The sequence below is a fragment of the Solanum pennellii genome, chromosome 11 (genome assembly GCF_001406875.1).
Source record: "Solanum pennellii chromosome 11, SPENNV200".
Classification (NCBI taxonomy): domain Eukaryota; kingdom Viridiplantae; phylum Streptophyta; class Magnoliopsida; order Solanales; family Solanaceae; genus Solanum; species Solanum pennellii.
Genome location: NC_028647.1, coordinates 1,845,783 through 1,871,196, shown reverse-complemented (window position 1 = coordinate 1,871,196; position 25,414 = coordinate 1,845,783). Strand labels below are relative to the sequence as shown.

The window sequence follows — 25,414 nt, the reverse complement described above, 5'->3', positions numbered from 1 at the left end:
ATTTTTGGAAATAATGAGTGGTTGAAAGGACAAAATAAGTGTAAAATTTGGAATAAATTTTAGAGAATATAGGCAAATTAAAAATGGACTTTTGGACCTTGTGATAAATTATAGAGAATATGCAAATTAAAAATGGAAAATTTCATAAGTAAATAGTACCATTTAGAGAATATGCAAATTAAAAATGGAAAATTTCATAATTAAATAGTACCATTTAGAGAATATGCAAATTAAAAATGGAAAATTTCATAATTAAATAGTACCATTTAGAGAATATGCAAATTAAAAATGGAAAATTTCATAATTAAAATAGTACCATTTATGCCTCTATTAACAAATTATGTCAATATTATTGAATTTTCAATATATATATATATATATATATATATATAATGGTGATACTATAATGGGATAAATCACTTTTGGGTCATTGTTATCTATTGTTTCATAATATATTTTATTGTATGATGATACAATGTTTGACTAGACTGTATTGTTTGTTATTGTTTAATAACATTTTAATTGTTTGGTTTGGAAGTATCATACTGTATTGTAATTTATAAATTTACTAAAATATACTTAATTATTCTAGGGTAGGAGTTTTGACTAAATTTAACTAATTAAAGTAAAGTGTAAAATAGTATTTTGAAATATCATATAAAGATATAATTGGAAAAAAAAATTAAGTAACAATGGCAACACATCCAAATCGATTGCATCATAAAATAGAGCTTTTTTTTTTGTTACGTAAAAATTTAATTTAACAATACAATACAATATATTTTAAGTAACAATCATAACAAATATCATAGGTATAGTAACGATACAATCTGATCCAAACATGTTAAAATTTGTTGTTATTTAATTCAACTCTTTTTCTTTATCAACTTTATTATTACATGGTAGACAACTTTTCCTTCTCTTCTTTCTTTGACCTTTAATTTTCCAAATAAAAAGTCTAATAAATTTGTATATTCTTAGTACATCTCTTTCATTATCAACATAATGTTTTAAAACAAAGGGACAAACACTAATTTAAGGCTTTTTTGAGTAATCTAGCAAAATATTTTATGTATCTACATATGTGTGTAATTCAAGTAGAAAACATAAATAAATAATAGTTTAGACATAAATTTACAAAAATGTTTTTCTTGTTTTTAACCCCTAATTTATCAAATTAAAACAAAGAAAACTGTCTAATCACCAGGAGACTTTTCCTTTTTTTTTTAAAAAAAATAATTATTATTATAGCAAGATTTTGTTATAAAGGTCATATATATATATATGAAAAAATAGGTTTAAAAACTTAATCATTATAATAANCATTCAATTTTTTTTATAAAAAAATACAAATTAGTTGAGCAACAGTGAAAATTAAATGAAATGATTTCTTAAATATTGATTCAATTCTAAAGTAACTTTGGCATATGCTTGGCTGTCACTTTTGTTGTGTCTCAATATTACAAAAAGGCAAAATTTTAAAACATAAATAAAAGAAAATTTGTTCTCCTATAAAAGGATCCATCATGTTTGGCTAGTTAACTTAGTCAAATTTGGCTTCTTTTCCCTTTCATATAACTTTTCTTTTTCCCTATATAACTATTCACAAAACAAATATAAATAAAAGTAACCACTATAGGATATTTTTTTTTATTTGAAGAGAATGGAATGGTAGATGAAAATATTATTCATATGATTAAAATTGAATAGTTGAAAAGAAAGATGGTATATTGAGTATGTTATATACAATAAGTCTTTGACTATATTATATGACAGTAAAAAGTAAGATGAATATACGATTATACAAAAAAAGATAAGATTAGAAATGACCATGTTTATCAGAAGATGCAAGTAGCATATATTGATGATAAAATCGAGGTGGTCGCTTGAGATGATGAACGTACATGTTTTTGTGTCGACCTATAGATACACCAGTTTGTACTCGTAAAACTACGATAAGTGAAAATATTAAAAAGGGAATGAAACACACCTGAAATTTTATAAAAGAAAGTAATCTCGAAAGACTTCTAAATCTTTGATATCAAAACAGACTTAGCTAAAAATCAGACACAATAGAAGAAAAAAAGATCCGTTGAAGACAAGTTTAAAACTCCGATGAAACTTTATTGTTATTAATATACTTTTATTACCATTTGCCCATGACTATACAAAAATTTGACGAAACATACTATAATTTCAATCGATATCAAGAAAAGTAACACTGATGGGACCTTTAACAAAGAATAAAGAAATATTCCAACATAAGTCTAAAATATGTTTTTTTTCTCTTTCTGTTATTTTACTATGCAATGCGTAATCAATTACGTACATGAAATTCATTATTAAATATCACCAAATACTAACTATAAATAGACTTTCATCATAATTACTATAAAATCAAAGAGAGGAAAAAAAAAGTCATAAATGGAAGCCAAGAAAAATAAAATGAGTATACTTATGTTACCATGGCTAGCTCATGGTCACATAAGTCCATTTTTAGAACTAGCCAAAAAACTCACAAATAGAAATTTTCACATTTACATGTGTTCCACACCAATAAACCTAAGTTCCATTAAGAAAAATATCACAAAAAAATATTTTGAATCAATAGAATTAGTTGAGTTTCATCTTCCATCTTTACCAAATCTTCCTCCTCATTACCACACCACCAATGGTCTCCCACCTCATCTCATGAACACACTCAAAACAGCTTTCGAAAACGCCTCTCCAAATTTTTCGAAAATATTACAAACTCTTAATCCAGACTTAGTCATATATGACTTTAATCAACCATGGGCTGCTGAGTCTGCCTCTTCTGTTAACATGCCTGCTGTGCAATTCCTCACTTTTGGCGCGGCTGTTGTTTCTTTAGCCATCCATATGTTTGAAGATACGGAGGATAAGTTTCCGTTTCCTGAAATTTACCTGCATGAGTACGAAATGCTTTCATTGAAAGAAGCTGTTAAAGAAGCACCGGGGAATAAGTACTCATTTGATGAGGCTATTAGGCTATCGCGTGACATTGTTCTGGTGAAAACTTGTAGAGATTTTGAAGGGAAATATATAGATTATCTTTCGAATTTGGTTTCCAAGAAAATAGTCCCCGTTGGTTCACTAGTTCAAGAATCCATTGCGCGAGATGACAATGATGAGGAGATCATGCAATGGCTTGATAAGAAAGAGAAAGGTTCAACTGTGTTTGTTTCATTTGGGAGCGAGTATTTTCTATCCAAGGAAGACATATTTGTAGTAGCTCGAGGGCTAGAACGTAGCAAAGTGAACTTTATTTGGGTTATCAGGTTTTCACAAGGTGAAAGAATTAGCATTCGAGATGCATTACCAGAAGGGTATCTTGAAAGGGTAGGAGAAAGAGGAATGGTTATCGAAGGATGGGCTCCTCAAGCAACGATTCTTCAACATCCATCGATAGGTGGATTCGTTAGTCACTGTGGATGGAGTTCATTCATGGAAAGTATGAAGTTTGGTGTGCCTATAATTGCCATGCCAATGCATATTGATCAACCAATGAATGCTAGGCTAGTAGAGTATATTAGGATGGGAGTGGAAGCAGCGAGGGACGAGAATGGTAAACTACAGAGTGAAGAGATTGCAAACACGATAAGGAAGGTGTATGTTGAGGAAAGTGGGGAGGATGTGAGGAACAAAGCTAAGGAACTAAGTGAGAAGATGAACGCGAAAGGGGATGAAGAGATAGATGGAGTGGTGGAAGAGTTGATGTCTCTTTGCAGCAACAAATGATTAGCATAATCAAGATTTAAGTTATGTGTATCTAATTAGTTAATTTCATATGCTTGAGAGAGTTTAATATTTTTTTGTGATGTTAACATGTGATCGAGCTAGAGACGGAGAAACAAGAGGATAACTGATGAAATGGCAGAAAACTTTCCATTTGATTGACGACTTGTGAGTTGTAACCATATGAGCTAAACAATCCGTCCTAGTTATTTTAATCGTCTCATGTTACTTTCCTTTTCCTCTATAACCTTTTTCTATAACACGCTCGTATATGTCTTTCTTAGCATAAGAAAACATCCAATTGGTTCTACATAACAAGTCTTTGATTCTGAAAAATCGAAAATGGATAAAAAAGAACCTGCAAATATGAAGCTCCAAGTCTTGCTCTCTGTTTCCCCCTCTTCGTGTGTTCTTTCCTGTCGATTTTTCATCAAACAATGATTTTCAGTAACTTGATTTCCATTATTGCCTAACTTTTGAGTCAAAATGCTCTTTAGCGCGAAGAGAGAAGAATGTTGAGGTTACTGGAAATTCCTAAATCTGAAAGAAAAAGAAGTATACAATATTTTGAGTGGAACAAAACAAAATAGGTTTATGTAACATCGAAAATAAGACAATTATCTACTACGACATATAAATACAATCTAACAGTATAAAGATTATTTACCGTGACAGTGCATATAACTTAAACTCTCGAGTTGAAGACACTGTCAGTATCAATCAGTCCAAAACAATATTCAACAGTCAATATAAGGCTGCTGATACAAATTAAAACACCTTTTTTCTTTATTATCAAATCACTAGAAAACTTCTATATAAGATAGGGAAGTAACCTCAACACAACAATATAAGGTACAAACAAATTCAGTAGATTTCTCAATATACAAAGTTTGAACCAAAGTTATACTGAATTCTGTCGAATTTGTATTTTCTATTCTAGATTTATCCCTATGGAGGCAAAGAAGCACACGATGAGTGTACTTATGTTACCTTGGCTAGCTCATGGTCACATAAATCCATTTCTAGAGTTAGCGAAGAATCTTGCGAGTAAGAACTTCCACATTTACCTGTGTTCTACTCTGGTAAACCTGAACTCCATCAAGAAAAGAGTCGGTGAGAAGTACTCTGAGTCGATAGAATTAATCGAGCTTCATCTTCCGTCTTTACCAGATCTTCCTCCTCATTACCACACCACAAATGGCCTCCCCCCTCATCTTATGAACACCCTCAAAACAGCTTTTGAACTCGCCTCTCCAAATTTTTCCAAAATATTACAAACTCTGCGTCCAGATTTGGTCATTCATGACTACAATCAGCCATGGGTTACTGATTCGGCTTCCTCTATGAACATTCCTGCTGTGCAGTTCCCTACTTTTAGTGCAACAGTTGTTGCTTTGTCCATCCACATGTCTGAAAACACAATGGAGAAGTTCCCGTTTCCTGAAATTTACCTGCGGGAACACGAAATGATTTCACTGAAGAAAGATATTAATGAAGTACCAAGTAAAAAGTTCCCATACGACGAGGCTATTAGGCGATCACATGACATTATTCTGGTGAAAACTTGCAGAGATTTTGAAGGGAAATATATAGATTATCTCTCAAATTTGACTTCCAAGAAAATTGTCCCCGTTGGTTCGCTAGTTCAAGAAACCATGGATCAAGATGATTATAAGGAAATCTCGCAATGGCTTGACAAGAAAGAGAAAAGTTCAAGTGTGTTCGTTTCATTTGGGAGTGAGTATTTTCTATCCAAGGAGGAAATACTTGCAGTAGCTCAAGGGCTAGAGCTTAGCAAAGTGAACTTCATTTGGGTTATAAGGTTTCCACAAGGTGAAAGAATGAACATTCGAGATGCATTACCCAAAGGGTATCTTGAAAGGGTAGGAGAAAGAGGAATGGTTATCGAAGGATGGGCTCCTCAAGCAACAATTCTTCAACATCCATCGATAGGTGGATTCGTGAGTCACTGTGGATGGAGTTCATTCATGGAAAGTATGAAGTTTGGTGTGCCTATAATTTCCATGCCAATGCACATTGATCAACCAATGAATGCTAGGCTTGTGGAATATATCGGTGTGGGAGTGGAAGCAGCGAAGGACGAGGATGGTAAGTTACAAAGTGAAGAGATTGCAAAGGCGATAATGGAAGTGGTAGCCGAGGAAAGTGGGGAGGATGTGAGGAAGAAAGTTAAGGAAGTGAGTGAGAAGATGAACGCGAAAGAGGATGAAGAGATAGATGGTGTGGCAGAAGAACTGATGGCACTTCGTACCAATAAATGATTAGCAATAAGAGTAAATGTTAGTCTAGTGTAACTCAACTGTTATAGTAAGTTGAGAGTACTAATCATCTTGTTACCAATAATCACTACAAGTAATAACCTTTTAAAATGATTCAGCAGAATGTAGGTTGTATCCAAGAAAAGAACATGCATTAAGGCGTAATTCCAAGCCAGCATTATGCGTGAATCAGAACAGACTGTTAACATCACACGACACACATTACACAGAGAAATATGCGCAATTTCATGCATTAAGACATGATGTCAAATAAAGGGAAACTAGTGAAGATGCAAAACCAAACATTAACCAATAACAGTCAAAAAGCAAATTCATTTTCGAAGCATTTAGGACAGGGGAATTATTGTCTTAAAAACTCTAGCAAACTAAAGGTGTACATAACAGAAAAAACTCAGTGAAGCATTACATCAAACATATTGTTGGCATAGATAATACACTACTAAACTAATCAATTGACATAATACATAAATATACCATTTAACTTGGTTTCAACTAGCATTTATATTTTTCAACTTTGGGTAGCACAAATAAATTCGAGATCAAAATTAAGTATAATTTGTTCTAAATCCATATATAAGTGGATTCACATTTATCTGACATATATAGACAAATCTAGCTCGCCTCTATCGCCTCCTTCTATCTCGTTTGCCACTCATCTATGTGGTTGACATACTAGATACATGCGAATTAAATAAATATAGATACATAAATATGTATTTAGTGTGATTCGCATAAATTTGAGAAACATGACTATCTCCGTTCCTATCTCGCTAACTCCTCTCCCTATTTTAGTGTATTTGACAGCAAAAATACATGTATTTAGACATATCTTTATACAAAACTCTTAATTAATGACAAAATATGTCATAATTTAGAAATATATGTAGATAATGTTTGTGTGTTGGGGGTGGTTTGTGATGGCAATATACCTAAAAAATTTATTAGCTTGTATTAAAATTTATATATATCCTCATGCTCATAATAATTAATTTAATTATATATAAATGATACATTATTTTTTCTCATTTGCTTTATTCTCACGTGGTACTATCAATCAGATAGCTTGAAAAATAATCAATACGAGTTTGATCTCTAGAGAATAATGTTACGTAAGTTAAAAACGAATAAAAAATTATGAATATAGATTAAAAGATGCTTATACATTTTCTCAATTGAATTAACGAAAATAGCTTTTATTTTTAATTATTAGGTGGACGGCTGGCTCTAGAGGTAGTGTTGAATCTAGTAAAAACATTTATTCTATTGATTTAGGCAAAAGAAAATGTAATAACTTTAATTTAAGCGAGTTAGGCAGGAATAAAAAAATATATTTTTTGAAAAATAGTTTTATAGATAAATGAGTTAATTTTATATTATTTTTTGTTGTTTGACATATAAATTTAAAAAATATGACATACAATACAATGTTGATGTGGCATATTAATCATGTCAATAAATATTGTTTTTTTTTAAAAAAATAATCAATTCTCTTAATTTTTTCCAATTAAATAGTTATTAATTCATTAATCTTCCTTCCTATCAGCCGCCCAAAGCATAAAAATGTACATTTTCTTCTAGAAAGAGCAGAAAAAACACAAATAAAAGTTGAAAACTCCAAGAGTTTTGAGGTACTAATATATACAAATGTACATATTTCCTGTGGTTTTTACTGTTTATCGGTTGAAAAAAGAATAAAAAAAAATATAGAAAAAATTATATGTGAATACTCAAAATTTCGTAAAATGGTTATTGTTAGGAGTTTAAAAAAAAATATATTTACTATAAAAAAATTAAGCATAATAATAACATAGCATGTTATGTCAGTATCAAATTATATGATATAGTTCGAATAAATACCAAAAGAAAATTTCTAATTACCTAGAAAAGTCACACAAGAAGTCACTTTCATAAAACTTGCCTAAATTTTGTAACTAAATTTTTTTAACCAATTACAATCACACAACATGTCACTTTGCATAAAATTTGGCTACAAGTCTATAAAATAAAACAAAAAACTCAACAACCAATCATATTAAACAAGGGGCGCGATAAAATGATAATATTCTTTTATTTTTAATAAGAAATTTTCGACTTAAGCTTTAATACAACTGTCACCTTTATTAGGTAGAGTTTTAATTATTCCGTTATATCTTCAACTCTCTTCAACATAAATAAGGTAGCCAATGACACCAAACTCCATAGCTTTCCGCATCACTCCTGCTTGTTTCGATCCTAACAAACTCGACTAACAAGAACTTGATCATGGGAACACAAGTAACAGAGCATGGTACTAGTAATTTGAGGGTAGTGATGTTCCCATGGTTAGCTTATGGACACATTTCACCATTTCTATACGTAGCCAAGAAACTCGCGGACAGGGGATTCTTGATTTACCTCTGTTCTACACCGATAAATCTCAAATCCACCATCAAGAAAATCCCTGAAAAGTATGCTGATTCAATTCACCTTATCGAACTTCACATACCAGAATTACCCGAACTTCCTCCTCATTACCATACGACGAATGGTCTCCCGCCCCATCTCAATCACACCCTTCAAAAGGCCCTGAAAATGTCCAAACCAAACTTGTCGAAAATCTTGAAAAATCTGAAACCTGATTTGATGATTTATGACGTATTGCAGCAATGGGCTGAACGTGTCGCGAATGAACAGAGCATTCCAGCAGTCAGGCTACTAACTTTTGGTGCAGCTGTGTTTTCGTATTTTTGTAACTTAGTAAAGAAACCAGGGGTTGAATTCCCTTTCCCTGATATTTATCTCAGGAAAATTGAACAAGTGAAATTGGGTGAAATGTTGGAAAAATCTGCTAAAGATCAAGATCCTGATGATGAAGAACGTTTAGTGGATGAATATAAACAAATCGCGTTGATATGTACCTCTAGAACTATAGAGGCAAAATATATAGATTTTTTGTTAGAATTGAGCAATTTGAAAGTTGTTCCTGTTGGTCCACCAGTTCAAGATTTGATCACTAATGACGCGGACGATATGGAGCTAATTGATTGGTTAGGATCAAAAGATGAGAATTCAACTGTTTTCGTTTCCTTTGGGAGTGAGTATTTCTTGTCAAAAGAAGATATGGAAGAAGTAGCTCTCGGGTTGGAGTTAAGTAATGTTAATTTCGTATGGGTCGCAAGATTTCCAAAAGGGGAAGAGCAAAATCTCGAAGATGCTTTACCAAAAGGTTTTCTTGAAAGAATCGGAGAAAGGGGAAGAGTTTTGGATAAATTCGCACCACAACTAAGAATTCTGAATCATACAAGTACGGGAGGATTTATAAGTCATTGTGGTTGGAATTCAGTTATGGAAAGTATACATTTCGGGGTTCCTATAGTTGCCATGCCTATGCATCTTGATCAACCAATGAATGCTAGGTTGATCGTAGAATTGGGAGTTGCGGTGGAGATTGTTAGAGATGATGATGGCAAAATTCATAGAGAAGAAATCGCGAAAACTCTTAAAGATGTCATAACAGAGAGAATAGGGGAAAATTTAAGGGCGAAAATGAGAGATATTAGCATGAATTTGAATTCTATAAGTGGTGAAGAGATGGATGCTGCTGCTCATGAACTAATCCAATTTTGTAAGATAAATACTAATTAACATAATTATATTGTATGTGAGTTCTTTCATGTTCTTGTTGATGGTCAAAAAACATTAAGATTGAAAAAATGAGAAAAAAATAAAGATGTAACCTATAAATTGATCTTATAATTCAACATTTTCAAATAAGACTTTGTTTAGCTTTCAATTCCAATTCTCAATAGTAACAAGTATGGCCAAATGTCGACTCAGGCTGAGTATCGGTTGGTTCAGTTCGGTTTTGAAGTAAATTGTTTTTTTAAATAATAGGACTAAGTTGCAATAGTGTCATATGTTATAATTCAATTATATTGTGTGTGAGTTGTTTCTTATTCTAGTTGATCTTCTAAAATATGATGACCTTGAAATAATGAGAAATTTTTTTAATTAAAATCATTCTACTATTATTGATGTATTTTTATTTGAATTATTCTAATGTCATCTAGATGCAAGGAGTTAATATCTTTACTGAAATATGAAAAATTATCTAAAGAAGTCGATGATACAATGACGTTTTAAGATATTAACTTGTCTGCAAGTGCAATAAAGCTTAATTCTTGTTTGTCGATATTATTTCAACCTCGATATATTTCGAAGACAAACAAAGCACCACAAATACAATGTAAATCGAATCATAACATAACACATTATTTGTACTTATTACTATTCCTACAAAGTTGAATTAGCTCTTCAGCAACAGCATCCATCTCTTCATCTCTTATAGATTTCAAATTCTTGCTGATTTCTCTCACTTTTTCCCTCAAAATTTCCCCTGTTTCCCCTGTTACGACACTTTTAAGAGTTTCCGCGATTTCTCCTCTGTGAATTTTCCCATCATCATCTCTAACAATCTCCACCCCGACTCCCAATTCTACGATCAGCTTAGCATTTATTGGTTGATCATTATGAATAGGCATTGCGATTATAGGAACCCCGAAATCTATACTTTCCATAGCCGAATTCCAACCACAATGACTTATAAATCCTCCGGTACTCGGATGATTTAGAATTCTTGGTTGTGGTGCAAATTTGTCCAAAACTCTTCCCCTTTCTCCAATTCTTTCAAGAAAACCTTTTGGTAATGCATCTTCGAGATTTTGCTCTTCCCCTTTCGGAAATCTTGCAACCCATATGAAATTAACATTACTTAACTCCAGCGCGAAAGCAACTTCTTCCATATCTTCTTTTGACAAGAAATACTCACTCCCAAAGGAGACGAAAACAGTTGAATTCTCATGTTTTGTTCCAAGCCAATCGATAAGCTCCTTGCTGTCCGCGTCATTAGTGATCAAATCTTGGAATGGTGGACCAACTGGAACAACTTTCCAATTGCACAATTCAGTGCAGTAATCTATGTATTTAGCCTCGATAGTTCTAGACGTACACATCAACATGATTTGCTTATTTCCCTCGTCTAGACGACCCCCTTCTTCAGGTTCTTTCGCGAGTATTTCTCTGATCTTTACTTTCTCAACTTCCGGGAGATGAATAGCAGGGAAAGGGAATTCAACCCCTGGATTCTTTCGAAAGTTGAAAAAATACGAAAACACAGCTGCACCCGAAGTTAGCAGCTTACCTGCTGGAATGTTTTGTTCATTCGCAACATGTTCAGCCCACGGCTGCAATACATCGTAAATCAATAAATCAGGTTTCAGATTTTGCAAGATTCTCGAAAAGTTTGGTTTGGACATTTTCAGGGCCTTATGAAGGGTGGGATTGAGATGGGGTGGGAGGCCATTCGTCGTATGGTAATGAGGAGGAAGTTCGGGTAATTCTGGTAGATGAAGTTCGATAAGATGAATCGAATCAGCATACTTTTCAGGGATTTTCTTGACGATGGATTCAAGATTGATTCGCGTGGAACAGAAGTAAATCAAGAATCCTCTGTCCGCGAGTTGCTTGGCTATGTTTAGAAATGGAGAAATGTGTCCATAAGCTAACCATGGAAACATTAGTACCCTCAAATTAGTAGCCATGATCAAAATATTGAAATAAGTTGATGATTTGGGATTTCTCTATGTATAGAGTGAAATGAGAGATGGAGGACAAAACACAAGTCTTTGCCAAATTATTATTTAGCAAATAAAAGTCAAAAAGAATTTATAGTTATTAGTCAAAGTATATTTTAAGAGGAAATATTATTAACTCACATCTCACTTCAAATTATTTTTGAGTAAAAGATACTTAATACCGTCTTGGTCAAACTTTTTAGTTGTCATGGTTTGCTTTCTTTAAGTCGAACTATAAAAACTTTTAGATTATACTATTTTTTAAAAAATAGTTTTTGACTATTTAAATTTTTTGTTTAAATTATTAATTTAATATAATTTGATTTAACTTTGAAAATTAGTCATATTTTTCTAACTTTACTTTGTTATATATCGATTTGTATTCAATAACTTTGGTAATTGTCATGATCGAGTCTACACCCCAACCGAGATACAGTACTTGGAACCACAAGTGATTCGAGGCTAGCCCTTATCTTAACGTATCAAGACATATCATATGAAACTAATGCAGAAACTGAAACATAAGTCTTGATAAGGAAATCAATAAATCCATGATGACTAAACAACTAATACCTGAGTAAGCCTTTAGCATCTAAACAAAACCCACACACACACACCTCAAACCAAATAGACAAAGAAAATAACATTAACAAACAACTAATCCATAAAGTCCCCAAATGAGCACACTATTTGCACCCATTACTCTTCTTACAAAGTTGAATCAGCACTTCAGCAGCAGTGTCCATCTCATCACCTCTTATAGATTTCAATTTCTTGCTGAGATCTCTAACTTTGCCCCTCAAAATTTTCCCTTTTTTCCCTATGATGACATCTTTAAGAGTTTCCGCGATTTCTCCTCTGTGAATTTTCCCATCATCATCTCTAACAATCTCCACGGCAACTCCCAATTCTACGATCAACCTAGCATTCGATGGTTGATCATATTGCATAGGCATAGCTATTATAGGAACCCCAAAATCTACACTTTCCATTACTGAATTCCAACCACAATGACTTATAAATCCTCCAGTACTCGGATGATTTAGAATTCTTGGTTGTGGTGCAAATTTGTCCAAAACTCTTCCCCTTTCTCCAATTCTTTCAAGAAAACCCTTTGGCAATGCATCTTCGAGATTTTGGTCTTCCCCTTTCGGAAATCTTGCAACCCATATGAAATTAACATTACTTAACTCCAACCCGAGAGCTACTTCTCCCATTTCTTCTTTTGACAAGAAATACTCACTCCCAAAGGAGACGAAAACGGTTGAATTCACATCTTTTGTTCCTAGCCATTCTATAAGCTCCATGTGGTCCGCGTTGTTAGTGATTGGATCTTGAACTGGTGGACCAACAGGAACAACCTTCCAATTGATCAATTCAGTGCAATGATCAATATATTTGGCCTCTATAGTTCTAGAGGTACTTATCAACATGATTTGAATATTTCCATCCACTAAACGATCCTCGAAATCATTAGCATACATTTTTTCTTGTTCATTTTTGCTGAGATTTATCGCGGGGAATGGGAATACAGCCTCTGGTTTCTTTACCAAGTAAAAAAGATACGAAAACACGGCTGCACCAAAAGTTATGAGCTTGACAGCAGGAATGTTCTGTTCACTCGCGACGTGTTCAGCCCATTGCTGCAACATGTCATAAATCACCAAATCAGGTTTCAGATTTTGCAAGATTTTCGCGAAGTTTGGTTTGGACATTTCCAGGGCCTTATGAAGGGTGTGATTTAGATGGAGAGGGAGACCATTCGTCGTATGGTAATGAGGAGGAAGTTCGGGTAATTCTGGTAAGTGAAGTTCGATAAGGTGAATCGAATCAGCATACTTTTCAGGGATTTTCTCGATGGTGGATTTGAGATTTATCGGTGTAGAACAGAGGTAAATCAAGAATCCCCTGTCCGCGAGTTTCTTGGCTACGTTTAGAAATGGCGAAATGTGTCCATAAGCTAACCATGGAAACATTAGTACCTTCAAAGTAGCCATTGAAAGACACTAAAATTTGTGATTCTAAAATGAGAGATGGGCTTTTTAGTGCCATTGGATGCCTTATTTATAAGAGATTGAAAATTGATATGTTTTTGCCAAATAATTATTTGGCAAATGAAAGTCAAAAGAATTGACTTAAGAGTCAAAGTGGGGAAATTATTATTACTCACATTTAAAAATAGTAAAAGATATTTAATAAAGAAGTATATATCTCCTTAAAAGTATTTTCCCCATTTATTTGGAATTTTCTAGAAGGTACAATGAAAAACTCAATATAGATTCACTTGACAAATTTATATACATTTGTTTGCATTAGTATTCACTAATATGTATTTATCAAATACATTTGTATGGGATACATTCATCTGTATTCATTAATAAATTTTTTTAGGGAAAAGGGTCTGATATACCCCTCAACTTTGTCATTTAGAGCTGATATACCCATTGTTACAAAAGTGGCTCATATATACCCCTATTTGTAAACAAATGACTCACATATACCCTTTTCCTTTAACGGAAATGAAAAAAATATAATTTTAATCTAAATTTTTATTTTATTTTTCTAAAAAGTATAATTCCATATGAGTAAATTTAATCCTCGTCAAACATATTTTTTTTGACTTTTTTTTGTTTCAATGACTAATTTATAATTATTATTTTGATAATCAAATTTATTTATGTTTCACTAATATTCTTGTAAAACTTATTGTAGATGACCAAATTTTTTCTTCGAATACAAAATTAAATTACAATACACAAAAAAAAAATAGTTTAATTTTTTTTCTTTAATCTAAGGAATGATACAATAAAATAAAATAAGAATAAGAAATTCAAATAATTATAATAAAAGAAGTCAAAAAATAATTTATGTATGAAAAAAATTTAAATATATCTTGAACTTTGATAAAAGAATCATATATACCCCTAAATAATTTTTTTAAAAAAAATTAGAAGTAATAAATATAAATTTAAAACTAATTTTTTAACTTCCGTTGAATGAAGGGTATATGTGAGCCATTTTGTAACGACAGGGGTATATGTGAGCCGTTTGTATAACGGTAAGCGCATATGTGAGCCACTTTTATAACGAGGGGTATATCAGCTCCAAATGACAAAGTTGAGGGGTATATCAGACCCTTTTCCCATTTTTTTATATTAGTATATATTTCTAATATAATAAGTATGTATACATTTATTTAAAATTTGTATCGAATCAAACTAATTCATATAAATGAGATATAGAGTACATTTTAATCGCTACAAGACAGAAATGACATGGACTTGAGAATTCATATCGAAAGCAAAAGAAAAAATGGTCTCGAGTACATATTTGAACTATCATTTTTTCGTAGGTTCACATTCTAACTATTACATGTTCCATTTTTCTATCTGAATTATCACCATATACACGTTAAACAGACCTAGTTGAGTAGATGATTAAGAACAACGGAGAGTTGACCTAATCAACTTGAGATGTGTTTTAGTACATAGATATTGATAATTCAGATACGAAAAGACAACTAATAGTTCATAAAGCTAAAGAAAGTCATATTTGAGAATCTTATTATTTTGTTAACGGAATCACAACTTACCACATTATTTGCTCTTATTACTATTCCTACAAAGTTGAATTAGCTCTTCAGCAGCAGCATCCATCTCTTCATCTCTTATAGATTTCAAATTATTGCTGATTTCTCTCACTTTAGCCCTCAATTTTCGCCCTGTTTCCCCTGTTACGACACCTTTAAGAATTTCCGCGATTTCTTCTCTGTGAATTTTACCATTATCATCTCTTACATTCTCCACCGCGGCTCCCAATTCTACGATCAACCTAGCATTCATTGGTTGTTCAAGATGCATAGGCATGGCAATTATAGGAACCCCGAAATCTATACTTTCCATAGCCGAATTCCAACCACAATGACTTATAAATCCTCCCGTACTCGGATGATTTAGAATTCTTGGTTGTGGTGCAAATTTGTCCAAAACTCTTCCCCTTTCTCCAATTCTTTCAAGAAAACTTTTCGGCAACGCATCTTCAAGATTTCGCTCTTCACCTTTCGGAAATCTTGCAATCCATATGAAATTACATTACTTAACTCCAACGCAAAGCTACTTCTTCCATACCTTCTCTTGACAAGAAATACTCACTCCCAAAGGAGACATAAACAGTCGAATTCTCGTCTTTTGTTCCTAGCCAATCTATCAGCTCCATATCGTCCGCGTCATTAGTGATCAAATCTTGAACTGGTGGACCAACTGGAATAACCTTCAAATTGAGGAATTCAGTGCTATAATCAATGTATTTAGCCTCTATAATTCTAGAAGTACACATCAACGCGATTTGCGTATTTCCATCAGCTTGACGATCCCCATAATCCTGTTCTTCTATCTCTTTCGCACATTTTAACGTTTCATTCATTTTTACTTGTTCACTTTTCCTGAGATAAATTTCAGGGAATGGGAATCATCACCTGGTTTATTCAGTGATATGGTAAAATACGAAAACACAGTTGCACCCGAAGTTAAGAGCTTAACTGCTGGAATATTCTGTTCATTCGCGACACGTTCAGCCCATTGCTGCAATATGTCATAAATCACTAAATCAGGTTTCAGATTTTGCAAGATTTTCGAAAAGTTTGGTTTGGACATTTTCAGGGCTTTTTGAAGGGTGTTATGGAGATCATTGGTAGTATGGTAATGAGGAGGAAGTTCGGGTAATTCTGGAATTGAAGTTCGATTAGCTGAATCGAATCAGCATACTTTTCGGGGATTTTCTTGCTGGCATATTCGAGATTGATGGACGTAGAACAGAGGTATATCAAGAATCCCCTGTCCGCGAGTTTCTTGGCTACGTTTAGAAATGGAGAGATGTGTCCATAAGCCAAAAATGGGAACATTAGTACCCTCAAAGTAATATGATTCTCTATAGCCATGATCAAAATCTTGAAATGATATACTAAATTCTTGTTTTTATGTAGAATGAAATGAAAGAAGCATGAGAAATGAGAGATGATTTCTCTATGGAGTTGGTTTGCTTATTTATTAAAGAGAAAAGACTAAAATATGTATCGAACTCCGAGAAAATGCTCATTTATGGCATTGCTAAAAGCTTGTTTCAATTATGTCATTTTCGTTAAGAAAAAGACTCATCCATGTTATTATTTGTTAACTTCGATGACATAGATGAGCAAAAATTTCACGGATGACATAGATGAGTCTTTTTCTCAAAGTTTGATGATATATTTGAGTCTTTTTTTCTTTTAAAATGATTTAATTAATGACGTAATGAATCATAACAAACCACGTATATTGAAAAGGCATAATACATATATTGGACCCGACTTCAAATTTTAACTTTGACCTCCAACTTTAATAATGTACAAACAGACACTTTAACTATCCAACTTTTAAATAAATAAATAAACGCATAAATCCTACATGACACAATATATGTAGGACACCACGTAGGACGAAAAATGATATGTAGGACATATGTTTCTATTTGTTCAACTTTATACAAGTTTAAGTGTCTATTTGTGCACATTCAAAGTTGAAGGGTATATATGTGATTTGAAGCTAAGTTAAAGGACACATTTATGTATTATGCCAATTGAAGAAAGATGAACTTTTGCATATAACCACTAAAAAATAATCTAATTATGTTCTATAATTAGAGTTTGATAATTACAATTCGTAGTCACATGTTATAGGGATGAGAAAGGCGAGCGAGATTGGGAGAGAGGTGAGAGAGGCGAGCGAGAGAGGACAGAGAGTGGAGAGATTTGAATTGTATAAGTATATCAGTTATATAATTGTATATACATATGTATTTGCATATATGGCTAGCGAGATTAGGAGAGGGAGGAGAGAGGCGAGCAAAATTATGAGAGGAAGGAGAGAGGCAAGCGAGAGAGGGCAGAGAGTTGGAGAGGTGAATTGTGTATGTATATCGGTTAGATAATAATATATTATACATATGTATCTGTATATTCTGACGAATTATACATATACAAACATGACTAATTATACAAAAGACATCCCTTGTAATTAATGTATAATGTTAGTCAAGAATAATATATAACAAACTATAGCTATGACGAGTAATTATGTAGTATAAGTTTATTTAACCCCGTAATTTTTTCTAGAATAAATTTGATACATCAAAATTATTTTCAGTTAACAAATAATGACATATATAATTTTTTTCCTAAACGAAAATAATATAAATGAATAAAAATTTTTAATCAATTAACATAAATTGATCTATTTTTTTTAAAGTTCGATAATATATTTGAAATTTTTTCCTTTAGCATTAAAAACATAAAAGAGATAAGCAGAAAAAGGAACATCTACACAAATACGTTATAACTTTAACATCAAAAGCTCATCGAAAAAGTTATAACAACACATTTAAATGATCACATTACTCCCTCTGTCAAACAAAAATCATAAGAATAATTTTAATATATTATTTTTTAAATATAATAAATATATCATCTTGAAAAATGATTATAACTGATGATAAAAGTAAATTAAAAATTAAAGTATAAAATTATTCATTGATTTCATAAAGTGAACAATTACTGTTGAAAATCCCAAAATAATATAGTGAACAACTATTGTTGGTCATAGAAAATTTCATATAACGTGTAGGAAATCGCTAACTACTAACTATATGTTTTATTCTGTAATATCAATTAGGTATCACATAAATATGACTCTTAGCTTGACGTTAAATTTTAACTTTGATCTTAAACTTTTAAAATGCATATAGAGACACTTTAACTATCCAACTCTTAAATTAAAAAAAAACTCAAATATTGCAGCCCAAACACGTGAAATGTAACGTAGATTAATGAGCCACTCAATTACTGTCAACTAATTTACAAATTTACACATAGATATTAGAATTTAAAAAAACGAAATTAATACTCCCTCCGTCCAATGTTATTTATCATGTTTCGGTTTTCGAAAGTCAATTTAATTAATTTTCAAAGTTAGATTAGATTACATTAATTCGATATTTAAATAAAATTTAGATATTCATAAATATATGAAAAGTACTATAAATTGCAATTTTTTTGCATATCAATATAAAGAAAACATACATCTTAAAATATTAGTCAAAGTTCCTATAATTTGACTCTAAATATAAAAACTATGACAAACAATAGTGGACGGAATAAGAATTAAATCGGAAACTTACATAAATATACTATAATAAAAAAATATTTACCATTTATAGCAATGATATATTTTTTTTCACTTGATCACTTTTAATTCATTTATAATACAAGTTTAATTCATATTACAAAAAATAATTTTTTATTCACATATAATACAAATTTTAATGATAGATAATTCATTTATCACACATTTTTAATACATTTATAATACAATGTGTCAAACTTTTACCAAACAAACATAATATATTTTAAAAAATAATTATAATTCATATATATAGCATACATAATTCACTTTTAATACATACTGCAGATTTAACATAATATTGCTATAAATGATAATAAATAAAAAATATTGCTAAAATCAGTAATTATTTATTAAAATTTATCAATTCATGTAATTTTTTCCTTTAATTAATACAAGGGTGAAAGACTGTTCCATTTTACCCTGTTACTCTCTTAAAATCGCAAACACCTAGCTGGGGATTTACAACCAGAATCGTGAATCAAGGAAAAAAATTGTTCAAGATTTGTGCTAAAAGTTCATATTAGTCTAATGTTTATAAGTTCATCTTTGTCAATTTAGTCTAGGTATGTTTAATTTTGTCCTTTTGAAAGTTAATTTTTTGATAGAAGGTTGAATCTTTGCTTAAATTTGGATTGTTTGCAGAACAATGACCTGTCTTTTTGCGGACTAAAGAATCTTCAATTATAGCTCTTTTTCCACAACTACAAAAAATTTAGAAGTCATTTGCACTAAAAACGAGTAGAAATCGTGTTAAAGAGAGAAAATAAAGCTTGATTTGAAATAAGAGGGGAAATAAAAAGAGATTTTGATTAAAAATAATATAAAGATATGTATAAAAGAGATTCATTAAGGGTATAATTGTCATGTCAAACATATTTGTTTACTGTTGTAGGCTTCGAAATTTACTCTTCATGCGCGCAGATTGAGTGTATGTCACGTGTTTTGTTAGGTGGGATTCGTGTTTTTGAATTTAAAAGTTGGATAGTTAAAATGTCTTTTTATTCACTTTGAAAATTTAAGATTAAAGTTAAAATTTGAAACCAAGTTAAATATCCTATTTATGTGTTATGCCAACCCCCCCCCCTTCTTCCATAAATATGCCCTTTAACTTGATCTCAATTTACATTTATAACCTTTAACTTTGAGTTTGCACAAGTAAACATTTACACTTTTATAAAGTAGAACAAATAGACACGTGAGTCCTACGTGACGTAATTCACACATGACACCACATAGGACCCAAATTGTCATGTAGGACATCATGTATTATACATGTGTTTATTTATTTAACTTTACACAAAATCAAATGTATACTTGTGCACACCCTAAGTTGAAGGACAGAAACATAAAATAAAGTTAAAGTTAAAAGATATATTTATGTATTATGCCTGTAAATAAATATATAAAGTCACAACCGTTCAACGTCAAAGTGTCCTCTTGAGGGCCCTTGCAACTTCCCAATCAATGACCAAATACCACAAGTCTTCTATTGGCTTGGGACCCAATGGAGAAAGTCCACAAAGCTTCAATAATTGCATTTTTGCTCGTATGTATTATAACAACAATTATCGCAAAGTCTCAGTTGAACCCTGAGTAATACACAAAAAATGTCTAAAGGAAACTCTCAGCTTAAATACATTACATTAATCCTTCAAATCATCTTTCTGCAAACATCCAATGCTTGGAAGAGCAACTGTCCTGATTCTGCCTGTGGCGATATCCGTAGCATAAAATACCCTTTTTATTCAAACACTGATCCAAAACATTGTCGTTTTTTTTTAGGATTTGAATTAGCTTGTGAAGGTAACCAAACCGTTACATGGTTATCCTCCAAGAAGTTTCACGTTCAAGGCATCGACTATGCTAATAACACAATTCATTTGGTAGATCCGACTTTACAAACAGATGATCTATGCTCTCTCCTACCTTCTAAGCTTAACTTTCACCAATACAATAATTTCTTCTATGAATACAATTGGTATAGAGTAGCCACGCCCATTTTCATGTTCAATTGTCCATTTGGTGTTGATGATTCGACATTTGTGGAAATTAGCGGCTGCAAATCAAGCAAATACACTTACCTAAAGATTGGAGAAATGAATGTCTCTCAAGTGAGTGATGGATGCAGAGCGGAATTTATAGGCTTCACAGCATGGCCTGATATTAACAACATTTCCTATTCTGATATTCATCAAGCGATTCTCTACGGATTTGAGTTTCCTTATTCTTCGAGTGGTAACATTCTTTTCCATCCTCTAAATGTAGATAAAACAATGGATTCACTGTTGAAATATGTGACCATATCATCTAAAAGCTTAAGCTGTTAGAGAGAGAACACTTTTATTATTTAATTATATTCTCCACTTTCACTCACTAAAATTTTAATTTTTTTCACATCTTTGTAGGGTTTTTTCCGTTTATTCCCGGTGAGGACTCAAACTTTTATCTATATATACTTTTAATTCTCCATTGACCACTCATTCTAAATTTTTTTTACTTTAACCTAACCAGAGATCTTTCTATCGCTACGTCAGCTTTACGTGTGTAAGCTCCTACATATCCCTTTAGCAATCTATATGTTATTTGGATGGACACAGATGAACATTCCACTGATAGTGTGTTTTCTCATCTCTATGGTTCGTTATGACTTCTTAAACTTGCAGTGTATTGGGGAGCAAAATTTGTAATAGGCCTTCCGTTGGTAATTGCATTTCTGGTGTACAAATTCAAAAGGAGGCATTTGTCAATGTACGATACGGTTGAAGGCTTCTTGCAAACGCAAAACAATTTCTTGCCTATAAGATATAATTACTCCCACATAAAGAGAATGACCAGAGGATTCAAAGAGAAATTAGGCGAGGGAGGTTACGGAACTGTGTACAAAGGAAAGCTTCAAAGTGGAAGGGATGTAGCTGTGAAGATGTTGAGCAAGCCTAAAGCTGACGGGCAAGATTTCATGAATGAAGTAGCTACCATCGGAAGGATTCATCATGTCAACGTGGTTGGACTCGTAGGGTATTGCGTTGAGGGAACAAAGCGTGCTCTTGTATACGACTTCATGCCCAATGGATCACTTGATCAAGAAGGAAGTCCTCTGTTAAGTTGGCAGAGGAAGTATGACATTATTCTTGGAGTGGCTCGAGGAATCGGGTATTTGCATCGAGGCTGTGATGTACGAATATTGCATTTTGACATCAAACCACACAACATTCTCTTGGATGAGAATTTCATTCCAAAGATTTCTGACGTTGGGCTCGCGAAACTATATCCAACAGATAAGAGCATTGTGACTCTCACAGCTGCTCGTGGAACGATTGGATATGTTGCTCCAGAGTTGATCAGCAGAAGCATTGGAGCAATCTCGTACAAAGCTGATGTTTACAGCTTCGGAATGCTGCTAATGGAAATGTTGGACTTGAAGAGAAATGAAGTTGCAAATGAAGAGAATTCCAGCCAATATTTTCCTTATAATATTTACGATAAGTTCAACAAGGGGAAAGAGATTGTGGTGGATGAAGAAGCGAATGATGATGAAAAGAAGATGGCTAGAAAGCTGAGTTTGGTTGCGTTATGGTGCATACAAACAAATCCGATACAACGCCCTTCAATGAGTAAAGTAGTACTAATGCTTGAAGGCGAAGTTGAAGCGCTAGAAGTACCTCCTCAGCCTCTTCAATCTCCACCGATTGTCCATCAGATCATGGAAAGTCCTACGACATTATCGTCTGACTCAATAGCTTTGTTAGATAATTCCGTTGAGGTAGACATTTATGCTGATTGATTATAGTTGATGTAATGTTTATGTGAAATAAACATAGCAAATCCAACAATGTTTGGGACAAAGAATCGTGTTGTTATTGTTGTACTAGTTATATTAAGGCATAATACATAGATTTGCCCTTAAACTTGGCTTCAAATTTTAAGTATGACCTCAAACTTTCACAGTGCACAAATAGGCACTTTAACTATCCTATTTTTTTATAAATACACACCCGATTTTTGGACCCAAAGAGCGTGAAATACAATCGCGCCCACGTGTATTAGTGAGCCACTTAATAACTGCCAACTAATTAAATATTTTACACGTCATTATTTTTAAAAAAAGTTACACATCATTTAAGAAGTAAAAAAAAATTAAAATTAATTGTTTGCAGATCAAGAAATCTTCATTATAGCTCTTTTTCCATAATGACAAAAAAAATTAGAAGCCATTTACACAAAATATGAGCACAAATTGTTCTAAAGAGGGAAAAAAATTTAGATTTGAAAGAGGAGGAAAGAGAAATTAGATTTTAGGTTAATTTTAATTTGGAAATATAAAGATATATATAAAAGGAATTCATTAAGGGTATATTTGTCATTTCTGCTTTTTTTTACCGTTGTGGGCCTTTAAAATAGTCATAACTCGCGCAGAAAACGTGCATAACATGCGTTTTGCCATGTAGGATTCGCGTGTGTATTTATAAAAAAATAGGATAGTTAAAGTGTCTATTTGTGCATTGTGAAAGTTTGAGGTCATACTTAAAATTTGAAGCCAAGTTTAAGGGCAAATCTATGTATTATGCCTTATATTAATGACATAATACATAAATATGCCCTTTAATTTGACCTCAACTCACATTTACGAATATAAACTTAAACTTGTATAAAGTTGAACAAATAGACACACGCATCCTACATGGTAATTTGAATCCTACGTGATATTCTATGTTTTTCTCATTATTTCAACCTCGATATTATTTTGTTCATTGAATCATAAGATACACTAATTACTATTCCTACAAAGTTGAATTAGCTCTTCAGCAGCAGCATCCATCTCTTCATCTCTTATAGTTTTTAAATTCTTACTAATATCTCTCACTTTAGCCCTCAATTTTCCCCCTGTTTTCCCTGTTATGACACCTTTAAGAGTTTCCGCGATTTCTCCTCTGTGAATTTTTCCATCATCATCTCTAACAATCTCCACCGCAACTCCCAATTCTACGATCAACCTAGCATTCATTGGTTGATCAAGATGCATAGGCATGGCGATTATAGGAACCCCGAAGTCTATACTTTCCATTGCTGAATTCCAACCACAATGACTTATAAAACCTCCGGTACTCGGATGATTTAGAATTCTTGGTTGTGGTGCAAATTTATCCAAAACTCTTCCCCTTTCTCCAATTCTTTCAAGAAAACCTTTTGGTAATGCATCTTCAAGATTTCGCTCTTCCCCTTTCGGAAATCTTGCAACCCATATGAAATTAACATTACTTAACTCCAACGCGAAAGCCACTTCTTCCATATCTTCCTTTGACAAGAAATACTCACTCCCAAAGGAGACAAAAACAGTTGAATTCTCATCTTTTGTTCCTAGCCAATCTATAAGCTCCATATCGTCCGCGTCATTAGTGATCAAATCTTGAACTGGTGGACCAACTGGAACAACTTTCCAGTTCGTCAATGCAGTGCAAAAATCGATATATTTGGCTTCGATAGTTCTAGAAGTACTCATCAACATTATTTGCATATTTCCATCAACTAGAAGATCATCATCGTCATCGTCATCCTCCAGTTCTTTCATCATTTCACTCAGTCTTACTTGTTCAATTTTCCTGAGATAAATTCCAGGGAATGGGAATTCAACCCCTGGTTTCTTTAGTACATTGAAAAAATACGAAAACACAGCTGCACCGGAAGTTAGAAGCTTAACTGCTGGAATGTTCTGTTCATTCGCGACATGTTTAGCCCATCGCTGCAATACGTCATAAATCACCAAATCAGGTTTCAGATTTTGCAAGATTTTCGAGAAGTTTGGTTTCGACATTTTCAGGGCTTTCTGAAGGATGTGATTGAGATTTGGCGGGAGACCATTCGTCGTATGGTAATGAGGAGGAAGTTCGGGTAATTCTGGTAAGTGAAGTTCGATAAGATGAATCGAATTAGCATACTTCTCAGGGATTTTCTTGATGATGGATTTGAGATTTATCGGTGTTGAACAGAAGTAAATCAAGAATCCTCTATCCGCGAGTTTCTTAGCTACGTTTAGATATGGAGATATGTGTCCATAAGCCAAAAATGGAAACATCAATACCTTTAAAGTAGCCATTGTATGGTTAGTTCTTGTTTTTCTATAGAGTGAAAGAAGAGCTCTTTGTGTAGTTTGGTGACATTGGCTACCTTTTATTTATTAAACAAAAGTGTTGACTATGTGTACCAATAAAGTTTAAATCTAAGATATTTGATTAAAGACGAAAGAATAGATAGTAGAAATAAAGTAAGTATAGAAAAAATCATGTTGAAAGTGTTATCCCGAATGAATCCAAGCGCAGATATAATTAAAGTTTTAATATTGGCTCCGAACACCGACCGAGTGGGTAGAAAAATAAAAATTGGTAGCCATCTTTTATAGAAAAATTGGATGTAGACTTCTAGCCAAATTTAATGCAAAGTAACGACTTGTGTGATTGTTTGTTAGACTATATTAAAGTAGAGAATTTAGGCACATCTAAAGAAAGTGACTTTTATAGGTAACAATAAAAAAAACTTT

General features: G+C 32.6%; 7 protein-coding genes and 1 pseudogene across 9 annotated transcripts; 4 read left to right on the top strand and 4 right to left on the bottom strand.

The window, feature by feature from the left end:
* The first annotated feature begins 2,401 nt into the window (after window positions 1-2,401).
* On the top strand, window positions 2,402-3,971 carry LOC107003436 (beta-D-glucosyl crocetin beta-1,6-glucosyltransferase-like). Its single transcript, XM_015201765.2, has one exon. It carries the CDS (start codon window positions 2,425-2,427, stop codon window positions 3,757-3,759), a length of 1,335 nt encoding a protein of 444 aa, XP_015057251.1. The 5' UTR covers window positions 2,402-2,424; the 3' UTR covers window positions 3,760-3,971.
* Window positions 3,972-4,592: 621 nt separating this feature from the next.
* LOC107003435 (beta-D-glucosyl crocetin beta-1,6-glucosyltransferase-like) lies at window positions 4,593-6,224 on the top strand. Its single transcript, XM_015201764.2, has one exon. It carries the CDS (start codon window positions 4,707-4,709, stop codon window positions 6,036-6,038), a length of 1,332 nt encoding a protein of 443 aa, XP_015057250.1. The 5' UTR covers window positions 4,593-4,706; the 3' UTR covers window positions 6,039-6,224.
* Window positions 6,225-8,228: 2,004 nt separating this feature from the next.
* On the top strand, window positions 8,229-9,926 carry LOC107003383 (beta-D-glucosyl crocetin beta-1,6-glucosyltransferase-like). Its single transcript, XM_015201704.2, has one exon. It carries the CDS (start codon window positions 8,319-8,321, stop codon window positions 9,678-9,680), a length of 1,362 nt encoding a protein of 453 aa, XP_015057190.1. The 5' UTR covers window positions 8,229-8,318; the 3' UTR covers window positions 9,681-9,926.
* Window positions 9,927-10,306: 380 nt separating this feature from the next.
* On the bottom strand, window positions 10,307-11,635 carry LOC107003281 (beta-D-glucosyl crocetin beta-1,6-glucosyltransferase-like). The gene has a single exon (XM_015201585.1). It carries the CDS (start codon window positions 11,633-11,635, stop codon window positions 10,307-10,309), a length of 1,329 nt encoding a protein of 442 aa, XP_015057071.1.
* A 641-nt stretch (window positions 11,636-12,276) lies between these two features.
* Window positions 12,277-13,680, bottom strand: LOC107003557 (beta-D-glucosyl crocetin beta-1,6-glucosyltransferase-like). The gene has a single exon (XM_015201893.2). The coding sequence runs from the start codon at window positions 13,663-13,665 to the stop codon at window positions 12,355-12,357; it is 1,311 nt and encodes a 436-aa protein (XP_015057379.1). The 5' UTR covers window positions 13,666-13,680; the 3' UTR covers window positions 12,277-12,354.
* A 1,584-nt stretch (window positions 13,681-15,264) lies between these two features.
* On the bottom strand, window positions 15,265-16,604 carry LOC107003556 (annotated as a pseudogene).
* A 3,833-nt stretch (window positions 16,605-20,437) lies between these two features.
* Window positions 20,438-22,787, top strand: LOC107003280 (rust resistance kinase Lr10-like). Of its 3 annotated transcripts, XM_015201584.2 has the most exons (4): window positions 20,438-21,117; window positions 21,288-21,308; window positions 21,394-21,426; window positions 21,546-22,787. In XM_015201584.2, exons 1-4 carry the CDS (start codon window positions 20,490-20,492, stop codon window positions 22,661-22,663), a joined length of 1,800 nt encoding a protein of 599 aa, XP_015057070.1. In that variant the 5' UTR covers window positions 20,438-20,489; the 3' UTR covers window positions 22,664-22,787. The 3 variants fall into 3 exon arrangements, with proteins under 3 accessions (XP_015057070.1, XP_027769033.1, XP_027769034.1); XM_027913232.1 differs by lacking the exon at window positions 21,288-21,308 and having other exon boundaries at window positions 20,444-21,117; XM_027913233.1 differs by lacking the exons at window positions 21,288-21,308; window positions 21,394-21,426 and having other exon boundaries at window positions 20,444-21,117.
* Window positions 22,788-23,502: 715 nt separating this feature from the next.
* On the bottom strand, window positions 23,503-25,212 carry LOC107003279 (beta-D-glucosyl crocetin beta-1,6-glucosyltransferase-like). The gene has a single exon (XM_015201583.2). It carries the CDS (start codon window positions 24,971-24,973, stop codon window positions 23,648-23,650), a length of 1,326 nt encoding a protein of 441 aa, XP_015057069.1. The 5' UTR covers window positions 24,974-25,212; the 3' UTR covers window positions 23,503-23,647.
* Window positions 25,213-25,414: the final 202 nt, after the last annotated feature.